The 19,726-nt window shown below is 62.8% G+C and overlaps 1 protein-coding gene across 6 annotated transcripts; it reads right to left on the bottom strand.

Moving 5' to 3' along the window:
• Window positions 1-1,227: 1,227 nt before the first annotated feature.
• LOC137457785 (cadherin-related family member 5-like) lies at window positions 1,228-18,546 on the bottom strand. Of its 6 annotated transcripts, none has more exons than XM_068169584.1 (17): window positions 17,285-18,546; window positions 16,569-16,638; window positions 16,000-16,098; window positions 14,882-15,090; window positions 13,442-13,501; window positions 13,264-13,356; window positions 12,567-12,653; window positions 12,315-12,425; window positions 10,100-10,270; window positions 9,910-10,000; window positions 8,697-8,803; window positions 7,635-7,835; window positions 6,847-7,011; window positions 5,514-5,592; window positions 4,488-4,685; window positions 3,652-3,672; window positions 1,228-1,789 (listed from the first exon to the last, which is right to left on the bottom strand). In XM_068169584.1, the coding sequence occupies exons 3-17, from the start codon at window positions 16,058-16,060 to the stop codon at window positions 1,470-1,472; spliced, it is 1,974 nt and encodes a 657-aa protein (XP_068025685.1). In that variant the 5' UTR covers window positions 16,061-16,098; window positions 16,569-16,638; window positions 17,285-18,546; the 3' UTR covers window positions 1,228-1,469. The 6 variants fall into 6 exon arrangements, with proteins under 6 accessions (XP_068025685.1, XP_068025676.1, XP_068025681.1 ...); XM_068169575.1 differs by having other exon boundaries at window positions 4,491-4,685; window positions 17,285-17,823; XM_068169580.1 differs by having other exon boundaries at window positions 6,847-6,996; window positions 17,285-17,823.
• Window positions 18,547-19,726: the final 1,180 nt, after the last annotated feature.

Genomic DNA, 19,726 nt, shown 5'->3' with positions numbered 1-19,726 from the left:
CTCTCCCAGCGCATCCCACTCCATTCCCGCTTCCCGAGAGCGCGGCCCCTTTAAGGGGCGTGGTCTCAACTGCTCCACGCCCCTGTGGGCGTGGTCAGTGAGGCGGAGCGCGGGGGAAGTCCACGTGGGGAGGGGAGGGGCTGTGGAGCCCTTCCCAGTGCCTCCCAGTATGGACCAGTGCCGTCTAAGCGTATCCCAGTGCGTACCAGTGCCCCCCAGTGCCCCAACCAGTGCCCCCAGTGCCTATCAAGTACATCCCAGTGCCCCCCAGTGCCCCAACCAGTGCCCCCCAGTACCTATCAAGTACATCCCAGTGCCCCCCAGTGCCCCCAACCAGTGCCCCCCAGTGCATACCAAGTACATACCAGTGCCCCCAGGAGAGCAGGGCCAGGGGCTGGAGCTGTCCCAGTGCCCACCCAGTGGCTCCCAGTGCCCCCAGGAGAGCAGGGCCAGGGGCTGGAGCTGTCCCAGTGCCCTCCCAGTGGCTCCCAGTGCCCCCAGGAGAGCAGGGCCAGGGACTGGAGCTGTCCCAGTGCCCACCCAGTGCCATCCCAGTGCCCCCAGGAGAGCAGGACCAGGGGCTGGAGCTGTCCCAGTGCCTCCCAGTGGCTCCCAGAGCCCCCAGGAGAGCAGGGCCAGGGGCTGGAGCTGTCCCAGTGCCCACCCAGTGCCCTCCCCAGTGCCCCAGGAGAGCAGGGCCAGGGACTGGAGCTGTCCCAGTGCCCACCCAGTGCCATCCCAGTGCCCCCAGGAGAGCAGGGCCAGGGGCTGGAGCTGCCCCAGTGGCTCCCAGTGCCCCCAGGAGAGCAGGGCCAGGGGCTGGAGCTGTCCCAGTGCCCTCCCAGTGGCTCCCAGTGCCCCCAGGAGAGCAGGGCCAGGGGCTGGAGCTGTCCCAGTGCCCACCCCAGTGCCCTCCCAGTGCCCCCAGGAGAGCAGGGCCAGGGACTGGAGCTGTCCCAGTGCCCACCCAGTGCCATCCCAGTGCCCCCAGGAGAGCAGGACCAGGGGCTGGAGCTGTCCCAGTGCCTCCCAGTGGCTCCCAGTGCCCCCAGGAGAGCAGGGCCAGGGGCTGGAGCTGCCCCAGTGCCCCCCAGCCACCACTCCACCTCTTCACCAGTGCCATCCCAACACCTTTATTGGTGCCAAACCCACTCCCCGCCCCCCCCCAGGCAATTCCCAGTCCCCCTCCTCCCCCCCCCCCCCCCCCCCCCCCCGACCCCCCTCCTCAGCACTCGATGGAATCCTCCAGCAGCTGCAGCAGGGCCGGGGGGTGCACCCTGGGGTCTCCTCCAGGGCCCCCCCAGTGTCCCCCCAGTTCTTCCAGACTCTCCTCACTCACCTCCTCTAACGCCGGCAACGCCCCCCAGGGCCCCCCCTGCAACACGACGACCCCCCCCCCCAGCCCCCCCCCGGGCAAACTGGGGCTGCCCCCTGCCACCACTTCCCCATACCCACCACCCCAGAAGCCTCTACTGAGGGACTGGGAGGACTGGGACTTCCTGGGGGTGGGGGCGGGGGCGGTGGGGGGGGCGGGGATCCACTCGGAGATGCCCCCCCACTGCCACTCCCTCCCGGGGACCCCCCCGGCTTCCCCACGGCCCCCACCCCCCCTCACGGAATTGGCCTGAGGCTTGGGGGTGGGATTTTGGGGGGTGGGGGGTGGAGGTTGGGGGGCCGGGGGTGGGGGAGGAGGCTGTGGGGGGGGTCCCTCCCCGGCCCCCCCATCGCTGTAGCCCTCGTTGGGGTAATAAAGGCTGGGGGGGCTCGGGGGGGATTTGCCAGCAGGGACCTGCGGGAGGGGGCAGGGCACAGAAAGACGAATGTCAGGGACTGCCCCCATGAGGCACCCACCATGAGACCCCCTCATGAGACCCCCCATGAGACCCCCTCATGAGACCCCCCATGAGACCCCCCCCCGAGACCCCCTCATGAGACCCCCCCATGAGACCCCCTCATGAGACCCCCCATGAGACCCCCCCCCCCGAGACCCCCCCTCATGAGATCCCCCCCGAGACCCCCTCATGAGACCCCCCATGAGACCCCCCCCGAGACCCCCCATGAGATCCCCCCGAGACCCCCTCATGAGACCCCCCCCCCGAGACCCCCTCATGAGACCCCCCATGAGACCCCCCCCCGAGACCCCCCATGAGATCCCCCCGAGACCCCCTCATGAGACCCCCCCCCGAGACCCCCTCATGAGACCCCCCATGAGACACCCCCCGAGACCCCCTCATGAGACCCCCCCCGAGACCCCCTCATGAGACCCCCCCCATGAGATCCCCCCCCGAGACCCCCCTCATGAGACCCCCCCGAGACCCCCTCATGAGACCCCCCCATGAGACCCCCCCCCGAGACCCCCTCATGAGACCCCCCCCGAGACCCCCTCATGAGACCCCCCCGAGACCCCCTCATGAGACCCCCCCATGAGATCCCCCCCCCGAGACCCCCCTCATGAGACCCCCCCGAGACCCCCCCATGAGACACCCCCCGAGACCCCCTCATGAGACACCCCCGAGATCCCCCCATGAGACCCCCCCGAGACCCCCTCATGAGACCCCCCCATGAGACACCCCCCGAGACCCCCTCATGAGACCCCCCATGAGATCCCCCCCCGAGACCCCCTCATGAGACCCCCCCGAGACCCCCCATGAGATCCCCCCCCGAGACCCCCTCATGAGACCCCCCCCGAGACCCCCCCCATGAGACACCCACCCCGAGACCCCCTCATGAGACACCCCATGAGACACCCCCCGAGACCCCCCATGAGACACCCCATGAGACACCCCCCGAGACCCCCCATGAGACACCCCCCGAGACCCCCTCATGAGACACCCCATGAGACACCCCCCGAGACCCCCTCATGAGACACCCCATGAGACACCCCCCCGAGACCCCCCATGAGACACCCCCCGAGACCCCCTCATGAGACACCCCATGAGACACCCCCCGAGACCCCCCATGAGACACCCCCCGAGCTCCCCCTCATGAGACCCCCATGAGCCCCCCCATGAGACCCACATCCCCATGAGACACCCCCCCGAGACCCCCTCATGAGACCCCCATGAGACACCCCCCGACCCGACCCTCTGACACCCCCACCATTAGACCCCCCTGAGACCTCCCCATGCGACTCCCCCCCAGTGAGACCCCCCCCAATAATGGGCCCCTCCCCCCGCTGCCTGGCACAGGGGACCCCCCCCACTACAAGGACCCCGCACCAGTGCCCCCCCCCCGAACATCCCAGTGCCCCCCCGAGCCCACTCACTGCCTCCTAGTGCCCCCCAGTGCATCCCAATGTTCCCCCCGGTGCCCCCCAGTACTTTCCCCCCCATTTCTACCCCTCCCAGCACTGTGCCTCCCCCCCAGCTCAAGAACCAACCCCCCCATACCTTCCCCCCAGGGACCCACTTATTCGACCCCTCCCCAGTGAAGCCCCCCCCCCAGTTTGTCCCTATTTGTCCCCCCCTCAGCACCCTCACCCTACCCCTAGCTCAGTGCCCCCCCCTGCCATTTCCTCCCCCAACCAGCACCCTGACAGCCTCCCTCCCCACCCCCCCAAACAAGGACCCATTTTGGGGGTGCTCAGAGCAGCCCCTCCCAATTTCAGGGATGGGGAGGGGGGTCACTTAGGCCCCCACCCCAAAAACTCACCGGCTGGAACCACCTCAGGCTCTGTTGAGGGGGGTGGGAAAAGCACAGGAGTCACTTGGGGGGGGTCTGTACCCCCTTTTTTTTAGACCCCACTCTCCCATCCCAACATTTGGGGTCACCCCCCAACATTATGACTCCCCCCCCTCCACACACCTCCCCCTGAGATGGAGACCCAGGAATTGGGGGGCAGTTAGAGGGGGATTTGGGGATGCCAAAGGGGGAATTTGGGGAGGGGGTCTGAGAGGGGAATTTAGGGGTCTGGGGGGGGGGGGATTTGGGGGTGCAGGGAGGGTTGGGGCATCTAGGTGGGGAAATCTGTGGGATGCTGGGGGGAATTTGGGGGGCTGGGGGGGAATTTATGAGTCTGGGGGGGAATTGAGGGGGGCTGAGGGGGGATTTTGGGGGGCCCGGGGGGTGGAATTTGTGGGCCTGAGGTAATCTGTGGGTGCTGGGGGAAGGGATTTTGGGGTTCAAGGGTGGGTTGGTGGGGGTACAGTGAAGAGCTGAGGGGGTGTCCAAGGCTGTGTTTGATGTCCTGGGGTCAATTTGGGGTTCCAAGGGGGGGGGGAGGTCATGTGATGGGGGTGAGGGGGCAGGGTGGGGATTTTGGGGGTGCTGGGGGAGGACTTTAGGGGTTCATGGACTGATGTGGGGGCTGCAGTGAAGGGCTGGGCGGGGGGAGGGAGCCGGGGGTGTGTTTGATGGGCAGGGGGATTCTGGGGCCCCAGGGGGGCAAATTGTCGGGGTTCAAGGAGGGAGGGTCAAGATCAAGGGTATGAGGTGGGAGGGTCAGTTTTTTGGGGGGTGTGGGGTGGTCAGTTTTGGGGCTCCCCTACCACGTTGGGGTGCTTCTCGATGGCCAGCGCCGCTCGGTCTGCCGTCTGCTGCCGCCGCTGCCGCCGCCGCAGCACCCGCAGCGCCAGGAACAGCACCGCGATGGTCAGCAGCAGCAGGGCCCCCAGCCCCCCCCCCCAGGATCCCGGGGTTCAGGGGGGTCCGACCCGACCCCCCCACCTCGGAGGGGTCTCGGGGAGCTGCGGGGGGGAAGAGGAGGAGAGTTAGAGGACGGGCTTGGGGTGCGGGACGCACACAGCTGAAGGTTATGGGGGGCAGGGGGGAATTGAGACCAGTCGGAGGGGATGGGGGGTCACAGGGAAACGGGGGACAGGGGGGACCCCTTTTTGAGGGGGGGGTCACAGGGCAGTGGGAGACAGGGGACCCCATTTTTGGGGGGTTATAGGGTTAATGGGGCACTGGGGACCCCATTTTGGGGGGGTTATAGGGTTAATGGGGCACTGGGGACCCCAATTTTGGGGGGTAATAGGGTAATGGGGCACTGGGGACCCTATTTTGGGGGGTTATTGGGTTAATGGAGCACTGGGGACCCCATTTTGGGGGGTAATAGGGTTAATGGGGCACTGGGGACCCCATTTTGGGGGGTAATAGGGTTAATGGGGCACTGGGGACCCCATTTTGGGGGGTTATAGGGTAATGGGGCACTGGGGACCCCATTTTGGGGGGTTATAGGGTTAATGGAGCACTGGGGACCCTATTTTGGGGGGGGTAATAGGGTAATGGGGCACTGGGGACCCCATTTTGGGGAGTCTTTGGGCCCCCCTATTTCAGTGGTCTTACAGGGCAATGGGGGCACTGTGAACTCCATTTTAGGGGGGGTCATAGGACAGTAGGGGCACAGGTGACCCCACTGGGGGGGAGTTATGGGACAGTGGGGGCACAGGGGACCCCGTTTTGGGGGGGGGTCACAGGACAATAGTGTGGGGGTGATGGTGTACTGGGGCACAGCAGCCCTCCCTGGGGGGCCCCCAGTACCCCCCAGTGTTGCCAGTGCCCCCAGTCCCTACCTGCCTGCCCTGGCCACAGCACCTCCACTTCCACAGTGGTGTTCGAGGTCTCCCCGGACTCCTCGTCCCGTGCCAGCACCTGGGGGCACACCCACACGGGTGGGGCTGGCACCAGGTGCCCCCCATCCCGTCCCCCTCCTGTCCCTAACCCCAGTACTCCCCTCCCCCAGATCCTCTCCAGTGACTCCCAGTCCCCCTGCCGCCCACCCCGGCTCTTCTGGTGCCACCCCCGAGCTCCCCACTGCCTCCCAGCGCCCCTCCAGTGCCCCCAACACCCCCAGCTCCCCCCACCTCTCCAGTATGCACACTGCCCTCCAGTGCCCCCAGTGCCCACCAATCCCACCCAGTGCCCCTCCAGAGCCCCCAACACCCCCAGCTCCCCCCACCTCTCCAGTATGCCCACTGCCCTCCAGTGCACCCACTGCCCTCCAGTGCCCCCAGTGCCCCCATTCCCCCACCTCCATGGTGCCCCCAGTGTCCCTCCAGTGCCCCCAGTGCCCCCATTGCCCCACCTTCATGGTGCCCCCAGTGTCCCTCCAGTGCCCCCAGTGCCCCCATTCCCCCACCTCCACAGTGCCCCCAGTGTCCCTCCAGTGCCCCCATTCCCCCATGTCCACAGTCCCCCCAGTGTCCCCCCAATGCCCCCAGTACCGCCAGTGCCCCCATTCCCCCACCTCCACAGTCCCCCCAGTGTCCCCCCAGTGCCCCCAGTGTCCCTCCAGTGCCCCCATTCCCCCACCTCCACAGTCCCCCCAGTGTCCCCCCAGTGCCCCCAGTGTCCCTCCAGTGCCCCCATTCCCCCACCTCCACAGTCCCCCCAGTGTCCCCCCAGTGCCCCCAGTACCGCCAGTGCCCCCATTCCCCCACCTCCACAGTCCCCCCAGTGTCCCCCCAGTGCCCCCAGTGTCCCTCCAGTGCCCCCATTCCCCCACCTCCACAGTCCCCCCAGTGTCCCACCAGTGTCCCCAGTACCGCCAGTGCCCCCATTCCCCCACCGTGCCCCCAGTGTCCCTCCAGTGCCCCCAGTGCCCCCATTCCCCCACAGTGCCCCCAGTGTCCTCCAGTGCCCTTCAGTTCTCCCCCCAGTGCCCCTCTAGTACCTCTCCAGTGCCCCCAGCAACCCCAAATACCCCATCTCCCCTCTTCCCCAGTGCTCCCCGTGTCCCCCTAGTGCCCCCAATATCCCCACCCCTCCCCTTCTGCAGTACCCCCAGTGCCCTCAGTACCCCCAACATTCCCCATCCTCCCACCTCCCCAGCACCCCCAGTGCCCTCCAGTGCCCGCAGTGCCCCCCTGCCCCCACCTCCCCAGTCCCCCAGTCCCCCCCAGTAACCTGCAGGCGGTAGGTCTGGGCAGGTCTCAGGAGGTCAGCTCTGGCCACCACCAAGCCATTGGGCATCACCTGGAAGAGCTGCTGGTGGCCGTGCCCCTGGGGGTGCCCCTGGCTCTGGTTGGCACTGGGCAGCTGCAGGCTGTACCGCACCTGGGGGTTCACCCCCTGCGGGGGGACCCTCCTCAGGCCCTGCCTGTACCCCCTGCCTCTGCTCCTCTTTGTGCCCACATCCCTGTCTGTGCCCAAATCCCTGCCCACAGCCAAGCTCAAACCTGTGCCCACACCCCTGCCTGTACCTCTGCCCACATCCCTGTCCCAAACCCCTGCCTGTACTCCTGCCTGCCTGTGCCCAACCCCCCTGCCCACATCCCTTGCTCACATCTGTGCCCACATCCCTGAATACCCCATACCTATCCCCTGCCCATCCCTTCAACCTGCACCTCTATCCACCCCATATCCAACCCATATCCAGCACCCATCTCATACCCCATGCCAACCCCCTCCCACTCTGTACCCATATCAGTCTCCATCTCATACCCACCCCATGCCAACCCCACACCTGCCCCATACCCACCCCAGTGCCCATCTCATACATACCCCATGCCAACCCCATACCTGTCCCATACCCACCCCATGCTAACCCCTCACACACTCCATACCCACCCCATTGCCCATTCCATACCCACCCCATGCCAACACCATACCTGTCCCATACCCACCCCAGTGCCTATCCCATACCCACCCCAGTGCCCATCTGATACCCACCCCACGCCCCCCCCAGTGCCCACCTCGGGGAAGTCCGGGTCGTGGGCACGCAGCGCCAGCACGTGGCCACCGAAGGTGAGGAGCAGGGCGGCCTCGCGGGCCCCGGCGGGCACAAAGGCCTGGTAGGAGGGGCGGGCAAAGCGGGGCGGGGCGCGGTTGGCAGCCAGCACCCTCACCACTGCCTGGGTCACCGCGAACTTGTTGGCATCGTTCACCTGCGAAGCCTGGGGAGGAGAGGTTGGCACCCATCCCTCTGACCTCCTGCCGCCCACGGGCGCCAACCAGCGGCACCAGCAGGACCAAGGTCACGAGGGTTCCCCAGCCCTGGGCACCGTCTAACATCTCCAGGTACCCTCAGTTTGTTGGGTGCCACCATCTCCTTCGGCATCTCCATGCCCTTGGGTGCCAGCACCTCCCTGGGCATCATCATCTAGTTCCACGGGCATCTCCACATCCCTGGGTGCCACCATCTCTCTCAGCACCTCAATGTCCCTGGGTGCCACCACCTCCCTCAGCATCATCCATCTCCTCAAGCATCCTTCACTCAACACCTCCACTCCTTGGCCACCCCAATGTCCCTGGGTGCCACCACCTCCCTCAGCATCATCCATCTCCTCAAACACCCTTCACTCAAGACCTCCACCATCTCCTTGGGCACCTCAATGTCCCCAGGTGCCACCACCTCCCTCAGCATCTCTGTGCCCCTGGGTGGCACCACCTCCCTCAGCATCATCCATCTCCTCAAACGCCCTTCACTCAAGACACCCATCATCTCCTTGGGCATCTCCTTGGGTGCCACCATCTCCCTGGGTTTCCCTCATCTCCTCAGGTAGCTCCATCTTCCCAGGTCTCCTTCACTCTGGATGTCCTTCATCACCACAGACATCCTTCATCTCCCCAGGTGTCCTTCACCCTGGACATCCTCCATCTCCCCAGACTCCCCTACATACCCACCATCTCCTCAAGCCTCCTTCACCCAACATCCTCCATCCATCATCTCCCCAAACCATTCCCCACCCCACTTCCTCACCTCCCACCACCTCCCAGTCCCCACCAGCACCTCCCAGTGCCCTTCCCACTCCCACCATAACACTGAGGCTGATGGCTGGGGTCCTCCTGCTGCTCTCCACCGCCCTCACCAAGGTGATGGCCCCGGTCATGTTGTCGATGTGGAACCTGCTGCTCTCCTGACCTGAGGGTTGGAGGGGGACAGCAAGCCCTAGAATGTGGCCCCCACCCCTAATTATCCCCTAAACCCCACCACTACCCCAGGGAACTGTGGGAAACTCTGTCCCCAAAGGGACATCCTCTATGTTCCCCCCCCTGCCCAACTTCACTTTGAGCACCAATATGAGGGGGAGGGGGGTAAGGTGATTTGGACCTCTCAGGTGCCACCTGTGGGTGCCCACCTATGAGGGTACAACCCCACCACCCACTCAGGTCACCCAGTAACAGCCCTCCACACACACACCCCCTGTACTGGGAAGGACTGGGAGGGGGATTAGGGCCACCCCCCCTCCCCGTTCAATCCCTTTACACAATTGGATCCCAGCAATTGGATTGGACTGGTGTGGGCACCACACCCAGGATGGGCATCATTCCTACCCCCTGCTCCTGGGATGGGCACCACTGGCACCATCTGCACCAGGGATTGGGGGGTAGAGGGGGAAGCCTCCTCAACCATGTCCGTACCCACCCAGGTCCACCCTCACCCGTGTCTATGCCAACCGTGTCTGTGCCCACCCAGCCTGCTTGTCCTTTCCACCCATATCAACCTACCCATGCCCACCATGTCCACTTGTCCCTGCTCACTTATTTCATGCCCACCCATGTCCATGTGTCCATCTCCTTGCATTCATGTTCACCCATGTCCATGCCCGCCCATCCCTGCCCACCCTTGTCCATCCACCCCTGCCCACCCAGCTCCATGTGCCCATCTCCTTGTGTCCACGCCCACCCACTCCAGCCCACCCAGCTCCATGTGCCCATCTCCTTATGCCCACACCCACCCACCCCTGCTCACCCAGCTCCATGTGCTCATCTCCTTGTGTCCACGCTCACCCACTCCAGCCCACCCAGCTCCATGTGTCCACCTCCTCATGCTCATGCCCACCCACCCCTGCCCACCCAGCTCCATGTGTCCACCTCCTTATGCCCACACCCACCCATCCCTGTCCACGTGCCCATCTCCTCATGCCCACCCACCCCTGCCCACCCAGCTCCACGTGCCCATCTCCTCATGCCCACCCACCCCTGCCACACCTCCAGCCGCAGCCGCCCACAGGCCCCTGCCCCTACCTGCCAGGAGTGAGTAGGTGATGGTGGCCCTCAGGCCCCTGTCCCCATCCTCAGCGTAGACAGAGCCGGGGCTGAAGCTCAGGGGACCTCCCTGGCGGGGGGCGACACATCCATCTCAAGCTCCAGGGGAGACCCTCACCCCCGCCGCCCCCCTTGGCCAGCCCAGGGCGGGCGCGGCCGGGCGCCCCACCTGCAGCTGCCCCTCGGTGACGTTGGCAGTGTAGATGGGGCTGGTGCAGACGGTGAGGCCGTGGTGGGAGCGGGGGGTGCAGGGCAGGAAGCGGGGGTACTGATCGTCGCCGTCCAGCACGTTGACCCGCACCCGGGCCGAGGCGTTGAACCGCTCCTTGGTGTTCATCTCCTGCGGACAGCCGGCAGCGCGCCGCGGGGCGGTGAGCGGTGGGACACGCACACGGGCTCCCAGCCTCCTGCAGGGGGGCCCGAGGGACCTTCCCCGGGAGACAGGAAGCCCCAGGGTACAAAGGCCTGCAAGGCAGGCACCTGCTGCGGGCAAGGACCACCAGGGGATAAAGAACTCCGTGGGACAAGGACCCTCAGCACGGGGACCTTCAAGGGACATGGACCTCAACACAGGGACCTCAAGGGCACAAGGATGGCCACAGCACAGGGACCATCAAAGGACAAGGACAACCATGGGACAAAGACCTCCATGGGACAAGGACCCTCAAGACAGGGACCTTCAAGGGACAAGGACAACCATGGGACAAAGACCTCCATGGGACAAGGACCCTCAACACAGGGACCTTCAAGGGCACAAGGATGGCCACAGCACAGGGACCTTCAAAGGACAAGGACAACCATGGGACAAAGACCTCCATGGGACAAGGACCCTCAACACAGGGACCTTCAAGGGACAAGGATGGCCATGGCACAGGGACCTTCAAAGGACAAGGACAACCATGGGACAAAGACCTCCATGGGACAAGGACCCTCAACACAGGGACCTCAAGGGCACAAGGATGGCCACAGCACAGGGACCTTCAAAGGACAAGGACAACCATGGGACAAGACATTCTGGGGACAGTGACCCCATGGGACAGGGACTTTCAAGGAACAGGAACCCCTAGGGGACGAGAACTCTCAAGGGACAAAGACCCCAATGGGACAAGGACCTTCCACACAGGAACCTTCTGGGGACAAGGAACCCAAAGGGATAAAGATCTCCATGGCACATGGAACCCCACCCAGGCCAGGGTGGGGGGCAGCAGGTGGGGGGGTGTGTGCCCTCCCCCACCTGGGTGGTGGCCACTGTCACCAGGGGGTGGAAGAGGTGACAGCCAGGTGCCCATTAGGGAAATGAGGGGGATTGAGGGCAGGTGATGGTGGCTGATGGGATCACGTCACCCCCAATTAGCAGGGACAACAGGGACATGAGGGACACAGAGGGTGGGGACAGGGACCTGGGGGAGGCAGGAGAATGGGGCATGGGGTGGACATGAGGACCCCAGAGCCATGGCTGGTGGCAGGGGCATGAGGGACATGGGGTCATCATGAGGGGGAGGTGGGATGGGCATGATGGATGCAGGGACATGAGGGACACAAGGACATGGGGTGGAGGTGGGATGCACCTGAAGGACACAGGGACATCATGGGGTGGAGGTGGCAGGGACATAAGGGACATGGGTCACAAGGGCCATGGGTCACAAGGGCCACAAGGACATGGAATGGAGATGGGATGGACGTGAGGGCCACAGGGACATGGGGTGGAGATGGGATGCACCTGAAGGACACAGGGACAGGGAATGGAGATGGGATGGACATGAGGGCCACAGGGACAGGGCATGGAGATGGGATGGACATGAGGGCCACAGGGACATGGGGTGGAGATGGGATGCACCTGAAGGACACAGGGACAGGGCATGGAGATGGGATGGACATGAGGGTCACAGGGACATGGAATGGAGATGGGATGGACACGAGGGTCACAGGGACATGGGGTGGAGATGGGATGCACCTGAAGGACACAGGGACAGGGAATGGAGATGGGATGGACACGAGGGTCACAGGGACAGGGAATGGAGATGGGATGGACACGAGGGCCACAGGGACACAGAATGGAGATGGGATGGACACGAGGGCCACAGGGACAGGGAATGGAGATGGGATGGACACGAGGGCCACAGGGACAGGGAATGGAGTTGGGATGGACATGAGGACTACAGGGACAGGGAATGGAGATGGGATGGACATGAGGGCCACAGGGACAGGGAATGGAGATGGGATGGTCAAAGGCAACACAGAGATGCAGAGTGAGCAGAGGAGCCACAAAGGTATCCAGGAGGACCACAGCATGAGCAGGGAGCTCCATCCCCCAGGGTGATGACTAAAGCAGGGCTGGGGCGAAGGGCTGGGGGGAAGGGCTGGGGCCGTGCTGAGGCTCTCACCACGGCTGTGACCACCACCTCCAGCTGCTGCCTGCTCTCGAAGTCCAGCGCCCGCGCCAGCACCACCTTCCCGCTGTTGGGCAGGTCGATACGGAAGAACCTGGCGTCGGGCTGGGGACGAGGCGAGGGAGGGTGGCCCTCAGGAGGCTGGCAGATGGCGCTGGAAAGGCCCCCATCCTTTCATCCCTGCCACCTCCGCCCGTGGCCTCGCATCCCCCTCGTCTCTTCTGATCCCCGCCTCCGGGGGCTCACCGAGGCCGTGTCGATGACGTACATCAAGGTGTCCCCGTCGGCGTCCTCCGCCTGCGTGCTGAACACCACCGAGTGCACGGCTGCCAGCTGAGGGGCACCCACTGTCACCCACCAGCACCCACTGCCGGCCCCCCAGGAGCGCCCTGCCGGCCCCCAAACCCTTCGAAGTCACTCAGCCCTTTTGGGGGCTTCCATCTTCTCTTGGGTGGCCCCATCTTCTTCTGGGCATCCTTATCTCCTCTGGGGTGACCCCACCCCTCTTGGGTGTCCCCCACGCCTCTTCAGTGCCCCCATCTCCTCTTGGGTGACCTCATCCTCTCCTGGGTGTCTCCATCCACCCCCCTTGGGTGTCCCTCTCGGGTGTCCCCATTTTCTCTGGTGTGTCCTCATCTCCTTCTGGATGTCCCCACCTCCTCTTGGGTGATGCCAACCCTTCTGGGTGACCTCATGCCCTCTTGGGTGGCCCCATCGCCTCTTGAGTGAGCAGCCTCTTGGTGTCAGAGCACCATCGCTGTCCCCATCTCTGTCCCCATGCCCATGGTGGTCCTGGTGGCCCATTATCACCCCTGCCCCCATTCCCATGCCCATCTCCATCCCATTCCCAAGCCACGCCCATGGCCACCCTTCTCCTGCTGCCCATCCCTGTCCCCATCCCTCTCCCCATGCCCATGGTGGTCCTGGTGGCCCATCCCAGCACCTCGCTGATGTTGTGGGTGAGGAGAGGGGCTCCCTGAAAGTGAGGCCTGTTGTCATTCTCGTTGAGGACCTGGACAATGATCCTATACTCAACCTGTTGGAGAACACAGGAGGTGGTTGATACAAGGTTCCCCACAGAGCCCTCACCACCCTTTGAGGTCACCCCTTGGTGGCCATACCGGGGAGAAGCCATCTTCAGCACATGTCAGGGCCACCATCAGCACTGGAGACTCCAGTTCCTGCAAAGGGGGACAAAGGGTTGGGTGAGGAGGACGCCTCCAGGGGTTCTTCACCCAGCTGGGTGAGGGTTGGACATGTGGGTTGGGTTGAGGTTGTAGGAGGTAGAGATGGGATGGACACGAGGTGGAAGGGAATCAAGGTTGCACTCAAGATGGACTCAAGATGTCGGAGGAGAATGGACATGGGATGGATGGGGATGGAGGTAGGTGGACCCAGAAGGGACATGGGGTGGACACAGAATTAATGGAGATGGGACAGGCCCTAGATGGACACAGAATGGTCGGAGGATGGATGAAGAATGGACCCAAGATGATTGGAGGATAAAGCCAGGATGCATGGAGCTGATGGATGAAGGTTGGACACAGAATAGATGGAAGATGACAAATGATGGAGCCAGGTGGACCAAGGATGGTTGGAAGAGGGATGTGGGATCATCATGGGATGGATGGATGCAAAATGGACCCAGGATGGATGCAAGATGGATGAAGGATGGAGCCAGGTGGGCCCAAGATGGATCCAGGATGGTTGGACAATGGACACAGGATGGATGGAGGATGGAGCCAGGTAGACCCAGGAGGAATTCAGGATGGACAGAGGGTGGAGCCAGGTGGACCCGAGGTGGTTGGAGGATGGACATGGGATGGACAGAAGATGGTGAGGAGACAGATGGAGGTTGGACACAGGATGGGTGGAAGATGGATCCAGAATAGTTGACAGATGGACATGGAATGGATGTGGGATGGACAGAGGATGGATGGAGGCTGGACACAGGATGGATGGAAGATAGACCTAGGATGGTTGGCTGACAGACACGAGATGGACAGAGCCAGGATGGATGAACTCCAAGGTGGATCTAGAAGGACTCTCAGTGAACTCAAAGGTCTTTTCCAACCTGGTCCATTCCATTCCATTCCATTCCATTCCATTCCATTCCATTCCATTCCATTCCATTCCATTCCATTCCATTCCATTCTTATTCTATTCTATTCTTATTCTATTCTATGAGGACACAGTCTCAAGCTGCACCAGGGGAGGTTCAGGATGGATGTTAGGAAGAGGTTCTTCATAGAAAGAGAAACTGGCCATTGGAATGTGCTGCCCAAGGAGGTGGTGGAGTCACCATCACTAGGGGTGTTTAGGAAGAGCCTGGATGGGGTGCTTGGTGCTATGGTTTAGTTGATTGGATGGTGTTGGGTGATAGGTTGGACTCAGTGATCTCAAAGGTCTCTTCCAACCTGGTTAATTCTATTCTACTTCTACTTCTACTTCTACTTCTACTTCTACTTCTACTTCTACTTCTACTTCTACTTCTACTTCTACTTCTACTCCTACTCTATTCTCTTCTGAGGCCCTGGTGGTGGCCAGGTTGGTGGCATCACCTCACGGTCCAGTGTCCTTCCCGCCGAGACGTTGAGGCGGACGCTGCGACCATCCAGGTAGAACCAGACGGCGTCGGCGCCAGCCAGGCAGAGCTGGAGCCCGCCGTTGCCCGTGTCCCCCGGCAGCCGGGCCACCAAGCTCCCGTGGGCACTGTTCTCCATGATCTCGGTGAAGAGGTTGCCAAAGCTGCCGCACCCATCGCCGTGAGCTGTTGCCACCGTGAGGACATCTGAGTGGTCGCCTCCCGGCAGCCTATCCAGGGGCTGAGGCCCCAGCCTCTGTGCCCTCACCCCCTGCTGGCCATTTCTGCCTCCCAAACACCCCCAGATCTCCACACCTCAAGGTCCTCATGTTCCCATTCCTAGGTCTCCATGCTCAGGCCTCCATGACTTAAGGTCCCCATGTCCCCATCCCTAGGTCTCCATACCTTGATGTCCCCATGTCTCCATCCCTTAATGTCCCCATGTCCCCAGCTCCAGTGTGCCCACACGTTGGTTCCTACAACTGTAGGGCCCCACCACCCATGTCCCACTCCCTGGACCTCCATCTCCAGGTGGCTGCTGTCCCTCTATGTCTCCTACACCCAAGTGTCCATTTTTGGGTCTCCAACCCCAGATTTTCCTACCCCAGACCACCATTCCCTGGTGACCCTCTCCCGTGAGTCCCAGTCTTTCATAGCTGCCACCTCTAAGGTCCCCTTCCTGGTGACCATGTCCCCTGGGTCCCCACCTTCAGGGTCCTCATTTCCAAGGTCCCCATCTCCAGGGTCCCCTTCCCCAAGTCATCATTCCTGGGTGACCTTGTCCCCTGAGTCCCCATCTCTCATGGCTGTCACCCCTAGGGATTCCTCCCAGTGACCCTGTCCCCTGGGTCCCCATCCTTGGGTCCCCACCTCCAGGGTCCTTCATTCCTCATGGTTGCCACCTCCAAGGTCCCCAGCCCCAAGTGTCCAAGGTCCTTCATCTCTGGGTTTTCCTTTCCCAAATCCCCATTCCCTGGTGACTCTGTCCCTTGTCTCCCCACCTCCAGGTCCCCAGGGCCCAGACCTTCATCCTCTCCACCACCACTGGGTTCCCCCCACCCATCCCCAGTGCCCACCAGAGCTGCCAGTGCTCACCTGTGGCCAGCTGCAGTGCCAGGCAGGCAGCCAGAAGAACTGGGCAGGACCTTGCTGCCATGGGGACAAGGATCCAGGGATGGGGACCTCGGTGGCAGCCTGCAGCCAGGGTGGAAGAAAAAGGTGGCACCTGAGGTGGCATCCCCATTTCTGTCCCTGTCCCTGTGCCCCCCCACCTCTCTGTCTCACCAGCCATGGTCTCCAGGCAGGTCACCATCTTCTGGGACCCCATGCTTGGGCGTCCATGATGTTCCCACCCATGTCCTGACCTCTGGGATCCTCCAGAAGCAAGCCCCCATCCCCAAGGTCGCCATCCCAGTGTCCCCTTTCCCTGGAGTCCCCACATCCATGTCCCCATTCCTGTCCCCACCCTTGGGGCCTCCTCTCAATGTCCCCATCCCTTGAGGTCCCCACCCTTGGGGTCCCCAGCCCCAAGGTACCCCCCTCAGGGTCTCCTTTCGCCGGTGTCCCCACCCCAGTGTCCCCTTTCCCCGGCGTTCCCTTCCCTCGTGGTCCCCATCCCCCGTCCCTGTCGCCAGGTGGGGGGGGGGGGCGGGGGGCAGTCTCACCGGCCTCGTTGGGTGGTGGAGGGCGGCCGGGCCCCGGTGCTGTGGGGGGCAAAGTGCCCGCGCCAGGTCCCTGTGGGACATTCAGGACCCCTCGTGTCCCCTCCACCCATGGCCCCTCACGTCTGCCCCCCATGTGCTCCTACGCACTCCTCAGTGCTCCCCCTCCCTGTGACCCCCCTCCATGTCCCCTTCCCCACCTCTCCCCAGTCACGCTTGCCCCCCACCCCGCCATAAAAGGACTGAGAGACTCCCCACACACTCCTTGAGACACCCCCTCTTTAAGCCCCCCCCAGGCCCCCCTTAAGCCCCTTCCCCCAACTTGGAGGGGGGGGGCACACCCAAACACCATCTGGCTGCCCCACCCCCCATCCCAATTAACTCTACTTAATTAGGGCAGGGTGAAGGGTGATGGGGGGGGCACCCTCCATCTGCCACCTTGAACCCCCCCAACCCAGCACCTTAATAAATTATGGGGGGTCCCCCCATTTTGCCCTTCATTCCCCTAAGTGGGGTGCACCTAATGTGCTCCACCAGCCAGCCACCCACCCATCCTCGGGAGGGGTCCTCAGGGTGCTCCACCCCCACCTCTTACCGCACCCAGCTCCCCTCCCGAAAAAACAGGACCCACACGTACCCTGGGACCCAAACCCCCAACCTTGGATTCCCCCCAAACCCTCCTCAAAGCCCCCCAGAATCCCCCTCCCCCCCCTTTTTACCTGCCGGCGCCGCCGCCCCCGGCGCTGCTGCCCCTGCCCAGGGCAGGGCGGGGGGGAAAGGATCAGAGGGGGGGCGGAGCTGCTGCCTGTCCTGCCTGCACCTCCCTGCCTGTACCTCCCCCTGCTTGTACCACCTGCGCTGCTGGGGGGGCGGGGGGTGTCCTGCTGCTTGCACTGCCCTGTCGGAGGGGGATCCTGCTGCCTGTGCTGCCTGCACTGCCTGGGGGTCTCTGCTGCTGGTACCACCCTGCCTGCGCTACCTCCTGCCTGTGCTTCTTGACCTACTGGAAGGTATCTCCTGCCTGCCCTGCCAGTACTTCTTGTCTTACCTGAGGTTGTCTCCTGCCTGTACTTCCTGCCCTGCTTGAAGGTAACTCCTGTCTGTTGTTCTTGACCTTTCTGGGGGTCTCTCCTGCCTGTCCTGCCCCGGGGATCTCCTGTCCTGCCTGTTCTTCCCACCCAAGGGGTGTCTGCTGCCTGCACCACCTGGAGGTATTGCCTGTATGTGCTGCCTGCCCTGCCTGGGGTATCCCCTGCCTGCTTTGCCCACCCTGCCTATACTACCAAAGGGTCTCTTCTGCCTGCCCTGCCTGGCCCAGCTCTCACCTGCCTTCACCACCTCCCCTGCCTGTACTTCCTGTGCTGCCTGGACTGTCACCTGCCTGCACCATCTGTGCTGCCTGAGGGTATCACCTGTCTGCCCTGCCTGTACTTCCTGCCCTACTTGGGGTCTCCCTCACCTGTAATTCCTGCCCTACCTGAGGTTATCAGCTGCCTGCCCTGCCTATACTTTCTGCCCTGCTTGAGGGTATCTTCTGCCTGTATTTCTTGCCCTGCCTGTACTTTCTGTTGTACCTGGGGGGGGTCTCTCCTTCCTGTACTTTCTGTTGTACCTGGGGGTCTCTCCTTCCTGTACTTCCTGTTGTACCTGGAGGTCTCTCCTGCCTGTCCTTCTTGTCCTACCTAAGGTTCTTTCCTGCCCTACTACTTCTTGACCTACCAGAAGGTCTCTCCTGCCTGCTCTGTCTGTACCTCCTGCCCTGCTTGGGGGTCTCTCCTACCTGTACTTTGGGGGTCTCTCCTGCCTGTAGTTCCAGCCCCCCCTGAAGGTCTCCTGTCTGTACTTCCTGACCCACCAGAAGGTCTCTCCTGCCTGCCCTGCCTGTACTTCTTGCCTACCTGAGGGGCTTCTCCTGCCCACCCCACTGCCTGCACATTTTTGGGGAGTGGGGAGGGAGGTGACACATGTGACCCAACCCTGTCACACTCATGTGCAAGGTCCCTAGGGATGGCCTGGCCCTGAGCCTCCATAAGCAGCTTTGGGGACAAAGAGGATCAACACGTCCGGCTGTGGGGACATCAAGGAGGAGGCCGGCGGGGGGGGGGATGCACATACACACTCAAGGGGACAGGGAGGGGACAGGGAGGGGACAGGGCCACCTACAGAGTCCTGAAGGGATGGGTTGGTAGGTATAGAGACATGGAGTGGGTTTGGGCTGGAGAAGATCTCTGAGATGAAGTCCAAAGCTTAGCCCAGCACTGCCAGGTCACCACCAGACCATGGCCCTCAGCACCATATCTATGTGGCTCTGAAAGCCCCCCAGGGATGGGGACTCCCCCACTGCCTTGGACAACCCTTGACAACCCTCAAGGGGAAAACATTTTTCCTCGTGGTCCAAACTAAACCTCTCCTTGTGCAACCTGATGTCATTTTCTTCTCATTCCATCCCTTTGGAGAAGACCTTGATGCCTCCAAGGCTCCAACCTCCCCTAAGGGAGCTGTAGTGAGCCAGAAGGTCTCCCCTCAACCTTCTTTTCTCCAGCCTGAACCCCCTCAGGTCCCTCAGCTTATAGAATCATAGAATTGTCAGGGTTGGAAGGGACCTCAAGGATCATTCAGTTCCAAGCCCCCTGCCATGGGCAGGGACACCTCACACCTGATCAGGTTACTGAGAGCTACATCCAGCCTGGCCTTAAAAACCTCCAGGCTTCTATCACCTCCCTGGGCAACCTGTGCCAGTGTCTCAGCACCCTCATGGGGAAGAACTTCTTCCTAACATCCAATCTGAATCTACCAATTTCTAGGTTTGTTCCATTCCCCTACTCCTAGCATTGCCTGACACCCTAAAGTCTTCTTCTCAGAAGTTTCCCAGACTCTCCTTCTTCTCCAGACCCTTCCCCAGCTCTGCTGCCCTTCTCTGGACCTGCTCCAGCCCCTCAGTGTCCTTCTTGGAGTGAGGGGTCCATAACTGACCCCAGGATTGCAGGTGTGGCCTCAGCAGTGCCCAGTCCAGAGGGACAATCCCTGCCCTGCTCCTGCTGGCCACACCATTGCTGATCCAGGCCAGGCTGCTGGTGGTCTTCTCGCCCACCTGGGCACATCCTGACTCATCTCCAGCCACTGTTGACCATCATCCCCAGGTCCTTCTCCAGCCTCTCCAG

The sequence above is a fragment of the Melanerpes formicivorus genome, unplaced genomic scaffold (assembly GCF_026170545.1).
Source record: "Melanerpes formicivorus ecotype bairdi unplaced genomic scaffold, bMelFor1.0.p_v2 SCAF_3, whole genome shotgun sequence".
NCBI classification, from domain to species: domain Eukaryota; kingdom Metazoa; phylum Chordata; class Aves; order Piciformes; family Picidae; genus Melanerpes; species Melanerpes formicivorus.
The sequence above is the reverse complement of the archived record's forward strand: the minus strand, read 5'-3'. Positions and strand labels throughout refer to the sequence as shown.